The sequence below is a fragment of the Marmota marmota genome, unplaced genomic scaffold, assembly GCF_001458135.2.
Source record: "Marmota marmota marmota unplaced genomic scaffold, marMar, whole genome shotgun sequence".
NCBI classification, from domain to species: domain Eukaryota; kingdom Metazoa; phylum Chordata; class Mammalia; order Rodentia; family Sciuridae; genus Marmota; species Marmota marmota.
Window position 1 is genome coordinate 7,096,243 of NW_025999983.1, and position 13,957 is coordinate 7,110,199.

At 39.7% G+C, this 13,957-nt stretch overlaps 1 protein-coding gene across 1 annotated transcript in view; it reads right to left on the minus strand.

The window, feature by feature from the left end:
- The window catches only part of Slc22a3 (solute carrier family 22 member 3), a 48,745-nt gene extending 35,437 nt beyond the window's left edge, over positions 1-13,308 (minus strand). The window contains exons 1-4 of the mRNA XM_015498613.2: positions 13,100-13,308; positions 5,970-6,124; positions 4,273-4,441; positions 3,306-3,423 (exon numbers count right to left, since the gene is read on the minus strand). Of these exons, the coding sequence (XP_015354099.1) occupies positions 3,306-3,423; positions 4,273-4,441; positions 5,970-6,124; positions 13,100-13,176 (519 nt within the window). The 5' untranslated portion in view covers positions 13,177-13,308. The remainder of the gene's footprint in view (positions 1-3,305; positions 3,424-4,272; positions 4,442-5,969; positions 6,125-13,099) is intronic.
- Positions 13,309-13,957: the final 649 nt, after the last annotated feature.

Sequence of the window (13,957 nt, forward strand, 5' to 3'; positions counted from 1 at the left end):
TGGTTTTGGTGTTGGAGTTCAAGTAAAATGCCAGTGTGCTGGCCACTATTCTGAGTTATTGTAAAGGTATTTTGCACATTATTATACTTTGGGGGAACATACAGCACTTAGAGAACTACAGTCAGGCCTCTGAAGTGGCTGAATTCAGTTATTAGCCAGTGTTTTACAGTGAAAATGCCAAATCCTTCCGTTTTTGAAGACAACACATTGCTTTTCTGTTTATGTTGTGCAATTAGAAAGCTTAGAAATGGATAGCTTCTATTTGGAGACACTTGACTTTGAAAACCAAAGCACTCTTGAAGAAATAGGTAGTTGTTAGAGAAAAAACTAGGACTTAGAAGATGGGTCTGGAGAATCTCATGGTACTGAGAGTAGAAACTGTTCAGAAAGTACCAGAGATGTGGTATAGCTCAGGAGCCCACACAAATAAGCTTAGCCTGCCCAAAGATGGGCACCACCAAAATAACAGCAAAGGGTTGAAACATATGTAATACATTTAAATCCAGGAGTTTATAATGTGGCATAGAAAAAAAAAACCCCACACAATTCACTGAACACCTTTGAATGTAGGTGACCAATTCATTTTTTTGAAAAGTAAGAAGAATTACTTACACATGTGTCCTTGCCTTTCTGGATAAACTGTCTCAGGTAACCAAAAATTGATAAGAAAATTAGGTCTTTATATAAGTATTCCAGAAATGCATGAAGAAATCCCGACAAAACGAGAATACTATCATCCTGCAACCACTGATGAGCTCATCCATCCAGGCAGTGATCGGCAATGGCAGTGACATCCCCAAAGAGACTTGCAAGACATGAAGTATCTCTAACAAAACTGCGCTGAGCCCTTAGAACAAGGCTAGCCAGAAATATCCAACCTCAACTGATTAAACCCTAGCTCTCACCACCAAGTTACAGGGGAAGACAGGAACATGCTACATCCTAAGGGATGTAATCAACAAACTGTAGCCCGAGGAAACTTCTATAGAAATCCAACCCCCACCCCCACCCCCACCCCTGATTCTTCATATTCAAATCACTCAGAACCAAAAAAGAGCAGGAACCTATGGATTAAAGAAACTGGAAGAGATACTCCAACAACCTTAATATACAAACTTCATGAGGAGCCCAAGGCACCAGGGAATCTGTAAAACATTCCAAGACCATCAGGGAATGGCAACACTGAAGTATTTGATATTATGGGTGACTTACTGTTGGAACAATGGCACTGGGGTTATCTTTGTATTTTATATATCACTGCCCTCCTGATTTGCTCTCACCACAGCTGTCAGACCTCATAGCTGGATCACAGTTCTGATACTTGTACTGAAATCTGAAAGTCAAACTGAAATATTTTGCTGTTCACTCAGCAGTGTCCTGAGGATGGTGTCCATGTCCTCCCAGAATTAAGTAAGCATGTGTGTGTTTCTGTTAGAGGACAACATCACAGGACGCAATGGCAGGCTGGCTGGAATGTGTTTCTGAATCAGGAGGTGGAGGAGGAACACAGGATTGGTCAGGAGCTGGAAATTGCTGGATCTGGGTGGTGGAGATTTGTTAAACTGTGTTCTTTATTTTTTAACATGTTTGAAATTTCACATGTTAAGATTTTTTTTGGAGAAAAAAATACGAATAAAGTGAAAACTCACTGGAGTAACAAAATTAGATAATCAGCAAACAAAAACCCAACACTCAGTTTTGGTAACGAAACACCAACCTCGGTAGCAAGGTACTACAGTGAACTCCCTAGGACCGTGTCTGACTTGAACCTGGCCTTCTGAAGACCCTCTGTCTAATGGTTTCAAACTGGAGCTACCAGGGCTTGGCAGCCACGAGTCCCCAGTGAGTTCATGGTCTCTTAGAAGCACCTTTATGCAGAACACTGAGTTACCTCCCCGTTGGAATGATCTCCAAGGTGCTCCTGAGCTGGGTGCCTGGTCGGGGTTCTATGGGAGCAGCACTGAAGCTGAGCCCCAGAGGATACAAACAGAAGATTCTTCTGGGTCAGACTGGTCTCTTGGTGACAGCCACAGTGACACATGCAACATATTATCTCAGAAGTCAGTGCTTACCTGTTGTTTCTATATGCTTATCACCCTCGACCTAGATCTGACATTTGCTCACCTCTGGGACTACATGTGCAGTATCTTCAGGTTGTTGCTTACTGAATAGCAAAAACATCCCCTTGACCATTAAAACAGCATAGACATGATCATAGCTTTGATCTCACTGTGAGGACCTGCAAGCCAGGAGAGTTGTGGAATATTTCTTTTACTTAAAGGAATTCTCAGCTTGTATGTGCACACTCAGATAAGGACAATGACCAGCTAGTCCCACTGGTTGGAAAATGAATCGATTTTGCACACACTTGTGTATCTGTGGACCCGGAGGTTCCTCATTAACCCCCGTGCAACAGTGACAACTGGCCAGTGGAAACCTTTGTAAGCACAGCAACTCCTGCACTCCACTTCACGCAAGAAGGAAGGGAGAAGACAGAAATCCAGATACTTCCCCAAGTTCTGGGGAACCTGGGAAGGGATGGTAAAGCCAACAAAGACTCTTATCAGAACGTTTCTACTGAAACAAACTGAATACTACGAAGAAAGCAATGTCAGCAGCCTAATATTCTTCCAGTTTTAAATCAAGATTTACGTCTTCCCCAAATTCGGGCTTAGTATTCTTCTTATAATAATCTTTCAGTACTCTGCATTTACTTAGCCTTTGCAGCTAAAGTGAGGTCACATATCTCTTTACATGCTCTTCTCCAATTACTCGAAGGTAGCCTCAGCCATGTGTGTTATATCTCAACTGCATTTCACATCTTCCCAAGGAAAAAGAATGAGCTTTTAATTTTCCCCCATTCCTTTCAGGGCAGGGATAAAGAGAAACCCAAAAAATATTTGCTAGAGAAAAGGAAGAATGGAGGGAGAAAAAAAAAAGGTAGGAAGGAAGATGAAAATAAAGCTGAAATATCACATGATTGTTTGAGCTCTGGTTTGGACAAATACTATTCCCAAGACTAAATTTAAAAACAAAACATTCTCTAAATTGAATGTCAAGGAGAGATGTGCAATTTGTGCCATCAAGATGAATCAGTGAATAGGGTGAGGGCTACATTAAATAATGCATAATGATTCAAGTAGCTTGGTGCAACTATTAAAATAAGGACTTGAATGATCAATTAGCCTCATCTAAGAATGATTTAGTCATATTTTTAGAATACACATATGATTTTAAGAAGCAAAATTGAGTATATAAGGACAAATTAATTCACTATATTTGTTACTAGTAATAAATAAAATTACCTCTGAATAATTTGGTGAGAGATATTTCCCATTGCATTTAGCAATGTTCCTCAGGATTTTTAAGGCTTTGTCTCCTTCTTTCCGAGTGATCAGCCAGCGGGGAGATTCAGGGACCACCCTGGCAAAGAAGGAGGTTTTCTGAGTTACAAATTTCAAAATCTGAAAGTTTATGACTTCAGGTTTTCTATTAGAATGGGTCTTGCAATTAGGTACAAGTTGAGGCAATTCTCAGCTAATAATAAGCTATCTAAAACATAGAGATAATTTTGGCAAATGTATAATGAATGGAAAACACACTAACTTGATTAATGGATCACTGCTCATGAAAATCAATGTTGCATTGCTCTTAAAAATAGTCCATCACAGTATCCTTGATGCATATTTGAGAAGAACTTTGATTTAGTAAGCACTTAGAAAAGGTTAACAACTTGATTTATATAAGCTGATTTGTCCATATTTTAAAGTTAAATGAGAGGAATGATTAAAATATATTCATGCTAATAAGCATCAAGTGCATACACCTGTGGTTTCTTGATAATTTAATTTTCTGATGTTCTTAACATTTTCTATTCCTCAGAGAATTCCCAAGTAAGGCTAATTTGCTTAACAGAGCATACAGAGAAGCAAACTGATTTCACTGCATTTAATCTGCATGTTGAAATACTGGGCAGATGTAGCTGTTGCCTTATGGTTTTCATTAAGATATCAAAAAGCGAAGAAAACATATAATGCAAAACTCTATTTAGAACTTTCTGTTTTGGCATTTTATTATTTTCGGTGATAACTATGAGACAAATCATTAATAAGTTATCTGTTTAAATTCTCAAGTTATCTAAAAATTCTCAAAGCCCATAGCCATTCTGAAGATGCTGGACAATTTCCCTGCTACTAGCATTTTTTGTGTTGGTCTGGATTCTACATTTCCTTGGGGTAAGTGTAAGCATGATAATGACCAAAACAACATTACCAGTAATAAAGGAGGAAGAGAAAGTTGGGCAGCGTAATGGCTAGCTGGATCCCTTGCCAATTGGGGATAAAGTAGGCAATTCCAGGAAGAATTATGATTCCAAGGGTGAAGAACATTTGAATCACTATTCCCACAATCCTCCTTTGTTTTGAACCTACTATTTCTGTCACTGAGGGAAAACAAACACAAGAGGTTAGGGAAGCTCAAGATCAGCTCCAAAATAAACAAGCAAAAAGACGTTACACCTGTTACACCCATCAGCACTGCCAGAGCGCTCCAGAACTCAAGGACCCGAGGCTTCCATGTTTTCTGAAACGATAGAGATGCTCTTTCCAGGACCACATTTGCTCTCCTCTCCCTCTGTTCTCTGCCACCTTCCTCTTAATCACCCAGCCCAGCACCCTACTGGGCATGGGGGGGGGGAACACAAAGAGTATAGCATTCGGCTTTAGGAAAGCCCCAATTGTTTTGAAAAGTAAATGCTAATTATCAAAACATAAGTATACTAAACTGGATAAATTTTACCACTGTATCTCTAAAAAATTTGCCAATTACAGTCCCTTAGGACAATCATTATGAACATGAATTCCATAAATAATTTTCTATTATAAATAAATTTCTATTATTTATTTTCTATTATTTATTTATTTCTATTATTAAGAGATAGTTTCTATTAAATGATAATAATTCTCTCCCCAGTGTTGGACTTTTCATTTCTGTGATATTTCCCTAAATTTTTCTGGTAGACTCCCGCCCTCCTCTGCCCCTTCCCACTCTGGGTCTCTTCTATTCATCTCCTGGGACAAGTTACCCTAAGACCACAGCTTTGAACATTCACAAAGGCCTGGGTCTATTTCAAAATGTCTCAGATTTCAAAGTTACCCTTTCTGCTTCCGCCAGTGACGACTGATCCCTCTAGCACTCTCTCTTTTTTCCACCTATAACAACGTCTTCAAAAGGTCTCCAGAGTGGGCACTGCCTGGGTAACAGGTAGCAGTCACCAGAGAGAGGAAGCCCAAATCTGCAGGGACAATCTAAGAGGAACGTTCTCATTTCCTCGGGTACACATCCACTGTGACTTGAAGTAAGTGGCTGGTCCTGGACTAGGAGGAGAGTCAGAAGGCATCGAGGACACTTCCAAGTAATGTGGCAGAGTCAGACCTTCTCTCACGCCCAGAAGGTCTGACTTTCTAGTTAGGGAGGATAGCAAAGGCCACAAATAGGCTCCTCATTTTTAGGATAGATCTCCCACGTGGTAAAGAGTTCTCTATTTATATGGAAGGAGAGTTAAAGACATGATATCTGAGAATACAGGAAAGTAACCTTGAACTATAGCACAGAATATGCTACACAGAAAATACTTTGAACATGTTGTTTCAAAAAGAAACTGAAATTTTTGTAGAAATCAACTTCTAAAACAGCAAAGCTAGAACACATGTGATAACCACCATGGGAGTGGTCCAGAGTGGCTCAGCGGGGGTCTTATGGTATTTTGTATTTGGTTCCCAAAATGAAGGGGCGTGTCAGTTGCTACAGCAGCCAGAATCCTTCCCAGCCCCCAGTTTGTAGAAACAATGGCAGTAGCCGAAAGGAAACCTGTCCTTGCTGTGAATGGACGTGGAGGAGGGCCACCACAGGCACTTCTTGGCCATCTGACCTTAGCTCCCCAACCGGGAAGAGGGCGCAGGAGGTCTTACCGATCACATAGGAAGTCATCCATGTCCCCTTTCCAAACACACCTTGCAGGAAGCGGAAGATCACAAACACAGGGAAATTTGGTGCAAATGCTACCACAACACCGGTGACGCCCACGCCGAAGCAGGATATTAAGTAAATGACTATTCTGCCGTACCTTTTTGAGAAAGAGAGAGAAGAGAACACCTTACACATGGTCTTTCACATGATGGGGGAGGGGGTATCATTTTAGAGATGCTGAAAGAAGTGGTGGGTACAGAAAATGTGTCCTGCGTCACATCTCTGTTGAAAGGTAGAAGATGGTGGGGAAGTTTCATTCTGTGGCAGGGCAAACCAGCACGGGCCTCTGAAGTGGTATCCCAGCATTAAAGCATGCAATGGCAGTTTCCCCAATAAAACTGTCTCTCTGATGTGGCTGCTTCACAGATGGTCTCCCTGGTGGCCCAAATGTGACACTTCCCAGCAGGTTGTGAATGGGAGTCCCAGAGAGAAAGGGGTAGGGAAAGGGTTAGCAGGAGTTGCAGGAGCATCTCAGCCGGCGGCCTCCTTTTGAATCTTGCCTCCACTGGTGACCGGTCACATGACCCGGGGCGAGTTCCTGAGCTCTCTAAATGCAGGGTTCCCGGTTCCCGTGCTTGCTCTTTAATCCCCCTTCCACCTTTTCCAGAGTGCGATGGCGGTGTGAAGTGAGATGCAGATGTGCAGGCAGTTTTCAAACTCTGGAGCTCACAGCTGATGTGAGTTTACAATTTTATTTTCACCCATTTTGCAGTTATTATTAAATAGTTCAGGAAAAAGGAGCAGGGCTCAGTACACAATATTCCCAGAGTCTGCAGTTAATTTGGGCTCAGTTGTGTCAAACATTTGGCTGGGTGAGAAGTTGGTTCTTAATGACCTGGAAGAAATTTCATTAGATGACATGTTTTCCTCCACAGAAATCCCCACGAAATTCCCACATAGTGCATCTTGCTTGAGCCGGCAGAGAAGAGATGGAAGTAAACCTTGGCTTATGTTGATTTTTTTAAAAAAAAAGTGACTTTAGTTGTTAGAGCAGTTTTAGATTCACAGCAAAACATCTGTTCCTTTGCTAGGATGGATGAGCCTATGCTACGGTTTAGATATGTGATGTCCCCCAAAAGCTCGACTGTAAGACAGTGCGAGAAAGTGTAGAGGTGAAATGTTTAGATATGAGGGTTGTAACCTAATCAATAGATTGATTCGCTGATATGGATTAGTGTGGCTGGAGGAGGTGGGTCACTGGGGATATGTATTTGGGGTTTATACTTCGTCCCTGGTGAGCACAGTGCTTTCTCTCTGCTTGCACTTGCTATGTCCCGAGTTGCTTTCCTCTGCCACGTCCTTCCATCACGATGATCCGTCTCACTCCGGCCCAGAGCTACGGAGCTGGCCAACCATGGACCAAACCTCTGAAACTGGAGCCAAATAAAATTCCCCTCTAATTGTTCTTTTCAGTCTTTGGGGTCATGGCAATGAAGCAGCTGACTAAAACAGTCTGCAAGTGACACATCATCATAAACAGTCATCATAAACATCATCATGAACATTAAGGTTCACTCATGGTGTCTCCTGTGCTAAGGATTTAGAAAAATGTATAATGTTTCCACCATTGCAATATCATACAGAATAATGGCACTGCTCTAAAATAAGTTTTATAGTTTTGTGTTACACGGGTAGGTCTGTGATCCTTTTTCAATTAATTTTGCTGAGGGTGTGAGGTCTGGGTCTACATACATTCATCTGCATACAGATGTCCAATGGTTCTAACACCATTTATTAACAAGTCTGTCTTTGCTTCTTTGTCAAAGATGGGTTGACAACGTTTATACTTCTGGGCTCTCTTCTGCTTCTGTGACCTATGTGTCACTTGTCTATTAGTTCACCAATATCACAGATTTTGGTCCATGGTAGCTTCATCATATGTCTTGAAGTTGGGTAGTGTCAGTCCTAACTTTGTTCTTCTCACTATAGTGTTGGTGATGCTGGTGTTTTTGCATCTCCGCATAAACTAAGGATCAGTCTGCTGTATCCACAAAATATCTTACTGGGATTTGGGTTGGGATTGTATTTAATACATAGATCAAATTGGGAAGAACTGATATCTTGACAACACTGAATCTTCCTATCTGTGAACTTGGAATGACTATTTATTTATTTAGTTCCCTTTTGATTTCTTTCATCAGAGTCTTATAGGTTTCCTTATATAAATCTTATATGTATACATTTATTATATTTATACCTAAGTATTTCATTTTGTGGAATAATGTAAACAGTATTTTGTTTTTAAACTCAATTTCACTTGTACATACCTGATATATCACAAAGCAATTGGCTTTTGTGTATTAACCTTATATCATGCAACATTGCAATAATCACTTGTTAGCTTTAGGAGTTTTATTGTTGTTGTTGATTATTATAATTCTTTAGGATATTCCATATAGACAATCATGTCATTTATAAACAAAGATAATTTTATCTGTTCTTTCTGAATCAGTATATCTTTCATTTGTTTTTCCTGCCTTATTGCATTAGCCAAGAAGAGGAGTGATGAGAAGGCACATCCTGACTTTGTTCCTGATTTTAATAGGAAAAGCATCTAGTTTCTCATCATTAACTATAATGTTAGCCATGAGGGGTTTTGGTAGAAATCATAGCATTGAGGAAGTACCCCTTTATTTCTAATTTACTGAGATTTTTTTTTTATGATGAATGAGAGATGGTTTCTGTCAAATGCCTTGTTTTGCATTAATATGATTCTGCATTTTTTTCTTTAGCCTTTTGATGTAATGGATTACATTAATTTATTTTTTTTTATTTCTAATTTGTATTATTTCCTTTCTCCTCTATTTGCTTCAGATTCAATTTGCTCTTCTTTTTCAAGTTTCTTGACAGAAGCTTAGGTTATTTATTTTAGTTATATCTTCTTTTCTAGTAGATGTACCAATGCTATAAATTTTCTTCTAAGCATTGCTTTTTCAGAATCTGCAAAATTTGATAAGTTGTGTTTCATTTTCATTTTGTTCAAGATACTTTTAAACTTTTTCTTGATGATTTTTCTTTGACTCATTTGTAGTTAGAAGTATGATGTTGACTCTCCAAGTATTCTGGAGTTTCACAGCCTTCTGTTACTGATTTCTACCTTAATTCCACTGTGATCTGAAAGCAGACATAATATGAAATCTATTCCTTTAAATTTGATAAAGTGGTTCTCATGGTCCAGAACAGGATCTATCTTGGTGAATGCTTCATGTAAGTTTGAGAAAAATGTGTGCGTTGCTCTTGTTGGATGAAGTACTCTATAGACGTCAATTACATCCACTTGATTGATGGTACCGTGGAGTTCTGATACATACTAGTGATTTTCTGATGGTTGGACTTTACATTTTTTGATAAAGGGTGTTAAAGTCTATCAATTTTTGCCCTCTCTGTTTTGCTGCTCTGTTGCTGGGCATATATGTGTCAGGATTGCTGTGCTTTTGGAGAATTGACCCTTTTATGGTTATGAAAGACCCCTCTCTCTATCTGATAAATTTCCTTGTTCTGAAGTTTGCTGTCTGATATTACCATAGCAATTCCCATTCTCCCCTTGTTAGGGTTAGTATGGTTTATTGTTAGAGTCTGTAAACAAGTCTGGATGGCGCCTGGCATTTTGCCAGAGGCAGTGGTTTGTGAGGCGGCGCCAGCGAGCGATTAAGTGTGGAGATTTCTTATTGGTTGACTGCTGTATCTATTTTATGTTAATTAAGATAAGCTGTGTGGAATGTATAAATACCTCTGTTGTCCTACAATAAACGGCTCCCACTCCAGCTGTATCAATCTACACAAGTTGTTCGTCACCCCCCGGTTATTTTGCTGCAGCCGGACTGCGGCAGTTTATCTTTCTGCATCCATTTACTTTTCATCTATATGTGACTTTAAAGTTGGTTTCTTGTGGACAATATAGAGTCAGGTATTGTTTTGTTTGTTTGTTTTGGGTACCACGGATTGAGCCCAGGGATTGAACCACCAAGCCTCATCCCCAACCCTTTTTAAAAATATTTTTTTAGTTGTAGATGGACACAGTACCTTTATTTATTCATTTATTTTTATGTGGTGCTGAGGATCAAACCCACTGCCTCACATGTGGGAGGCAAGCACTCTACCACTGAGCTTCAGCCCCAGCTGCCCCCAACCCTTTTAAAAATATTTTATTAGAGACAGGGTCTTGCTGAGTTGCTTGGGCCTCACTAAGTTGCTGAGGCTGGCTTTGAACTCATAATCCTCCTGCCTTAGCCTCCCGAGTCTCTGGAATTACAGGCATGCACTACCATGCCCAGCCAGGTATTGCTTTTTGATCCTCTTTGAAAATCTCTAACTTTTAATTGATGGCTTTAGATCATTTCGAGTAATTGTGGATATAGTTGGATTGATATCTACCAGATTTGTTCCTATTTTCTTTGTTCCTATTTTTTTTCTGTAATTTTTCTGCCTTTTTAGTTGAGCACTTTATATTATTCCATTTTCTCTTCTTTCTTAGTTTTTCAATTATATTTATTTTTTAAACATTTTTAATGATTATAGTTAGGGCAAGGGTTAGGGTTAAGTTTTCAATATACACTTACAATGAATCCAAATCTACTTTCAAGCCACACTAGACCATTTCATTGCTAAAGCAAATACCTTATAATAACAAAATAATTCTTATTCCTCTCTCCTTTCCCCTGTATAATTGATGTCACTTACTTTACTTATACATAAACATAAATAAGCATATACATATGTATAATATATTATAAATATATAATAAGCACATGATCAATTGTATTGTTATTGTTTTGAATAAATTGTTTTTTATTAGATCGATTGAGAATAAAAATTTATTTTACCTTCACTTATTGCTTCTACAATACTCTTCCTTTCTTTTTGTAGCCCTGAGTTTCTGAACTGTATCATTTTTCTTTCACTTTAAAGAACTTTTAACATTTCTCACAAGGGAAGTCTACTAGCAACAAATTCTTTCAGTTTTCATTTGTCTAAGAGAGTATTTCTTGTTCACTTTTGAAGGATAGTTTTTTGCAGAGTACAGAATTCTAGGGTTGAAAGCTTTTTTTCTCCCAACATTTTAAATATTTCACTGCATTCTCTTCTTGCTTGCAGTTTCTAAGAAGTGTTATGGGTTGAATCCTAGGTACCCCCACAGGCTCTTGTGCTGAAGTCTGACTTGTTCCCCCGCTGGTGGTGCTTCTGAGAGGTGGTGGAACTGTTGGGAGGGAGGTGGAGCCTAGTGGAAGGAAGTTAGATCATTGGGATGTGTCCTTGAAGGGCATGTTGAGACCCTAGCTCATTCTTTCCTTCCTCTTTTTGCTTTTTAGCCACCATAAGGTGAGCAGTTTCCTCTGCCATGGACTTTACTCTATGATGTATGACTTGCCTCAGGCCCCAAAGCAAATAGGATCAAGTGACCATAGACTGAAACCTCTGAAACCGTTAGCCAAAATAAACCTTTCCTCCTTTTAAGTTGTTTTATCTCATGTGTTTTGTCACAGTGACAGAAAGCTGACAACACAGGAAGTTGAATGTAAGTTTTGTCTTTGCTCCTCCTCTATAGTAAGGTGTTCTTCTCCTCTGACTTTCTTCAGGATTTTTTTCCATATCTTTATTCCCTGTGGTTTGAAGGTGATATACCTCTGTATGCAATTGTGGGGGCAATCACTGCTTGGCATTATCTGAGCGTGCTGTATCTACACATTTGGGGAAATTCTTCGTCATTACGGTTTCAAATATTTCTCTAGTTCCCTTTCTCTTCTCCTTTTGGCATTCTCATGCATACATCTTTCCTTCTGTAGCTATCTCACAGTTATTGAATATCAGGCTCTGTTTTATTCCAGTCTTTTTTGCTCTTTGCTTTTCTGATTTGTGTCCTCTACTGAAGTAGTCTCTTGGAGATTCTTTGCTCAGCCATGCCAATCAACTAATAAGTCCAATGAAGGCATTCTTTATTTCTGTCTGACCCCTCGCATTTCTTTTTGGTTCTTAGAAGTTCCAGCTCTATTAAACTGCCCGTCTGTTTTCCACACTGTCTGCTTTTCGAGTCCTGGGCATGTTGACCAAAGTGTTACATTTCTAGTTGATGATTCCAACATCCTTACCATGTCTGCTCCTGGTTCTGATGCTTGCTGTCTGTTTTCAAGCTGGTTTTATTGTTGTTTTGGTTTGGTTTTGCTTTCTTGGCTTTTAGTAAGCCTTTTAATTTTTTCTTGATAGCCGGGCAGGATATACTGAGTAAAAGCAACAGCTATAAATAGGCTGTGGGGATATGGCAGCGCGGTGTCAGGGAGGGGAGTGTTCATAGTCCCACAAGGGCTCTGTCTTTCAGTGAGCCTCTGGACTTTGACCATCACTAATGTTTCTCATCTCTTCCTCCCCTTACTTGGATAGGATGGCCAGGGTGGGCTGGACTGGGGGGATTTCCTCCTGCTGCATGGCAGGCTAGCGCCGACTGGAGCTGGGCATTTTCCTTCCCCAGGCATTTAGGTTCTGCTAACCCCCAGCAGGTGAGGTTCTAGTTGGCTAGTTTCCCTGAGGGTGGGCTGTTGGGAGCAGAGTGCTCCCACATGTTTCTGTGTGGTCCTCCCCCTCCTCTCATCCCTCCAGGTGGAAGCGTGAGGGCCCGGGAGAGCTCCAGGACACACATAAGTGTGTCCCCCACCTGTCACAGGCCCCTGGAGTTAAGTCTCAAACCCTGAGCCTCAATTCAAGTCAGCCTTCCTGCCAGAGCTCCGGCACCCCCGTGGTTTCTGCTCAGGAGTATTTCTGTCTCTCCAATTCGGGGGCCTGAAGTTTACTCTCTGATTTCGACTTTCTTACAGCTCCATGAAGACTGCTGATTTTCCAGTTTGTCCAACTTATACTTGTTAGACTTTGTGACAACTTCTAAGCCCGTTCTATGCTGAGCTGGAAACTGGGAGTTCAATCTAGATTTTTAAATTCACTCTCTGACCCACCCCATGTGTCTGCTCATAAATGTATGGCCTATTAAATTACCCCCTGCCCCTTCACTCAAGGATATGAATCACAAGCACATATGCATGTATTGCATGATATTGCTGTAAAAGGTTGTCACCTCGGCACCTACCTGTCTGCTGCATAGCCTAAGGTGAATGCCCCAGCCAGGAAGCCAAGGTTTAAGATGGCTTGGGTGAGGTCCAACATCCATGCATTGACACAGACAAGGTCAAACTGGGAAAATAAAGAAAACACGCATGGAGACAATCAGGGAGGTTAATCTTTACAGCATCTTATCTCTTGTTAAACATTTTTGCTACTCTACTCCTTAAATAAAATTTGCAAATGAATCACATGCATATTTTATACCAACATATCAATAATTTATTTGTTTATATAACTTATCAAGGATATAATTTCTAGTATACTATAAATATTGATTTCTAAAATAACATTGTTGTTACAGCCCTCTTTTTAGTGTATCCAATAGTACTTAAATGGTTACTCACCAACATCCAACGGAAATTAGTTGACAGTCTAAAATTCAACATGGATCTTTTTTCTCTTTGAATGATTATTTTTATTTCCACATGCTATTATCTTAATATGTCATTTATATAGAAAAATTTTTATTGATTACCAGACTTCTTTGTGCAATAAATTTTACATGGATATAAAATTTGAGTTTCAAAAATTTCCTGCTATTAAAAAGTCTCGAAATATTAGAATTTTTTCAGACCATAATTGGAAAAACATAAGATGTTGTGGATTTTGAAAAATAATTATTACACAAAAGTAAAGTTTTGTTGTAAATGTACTTGTACATTTTCGGTAGAATGTCAGGAAGGGTGGCTTCTCCCATTGGGTCTTATACTCTGTGTCTTATCACTAGAATGAGTAGGGGGTTCAACATCAGTCCTTCTCCTGTGTTTCGTTTTTATAATCTGTGGTGCAAGAAAACTTGTGTGTGGAAAGACCCTCATGGGAA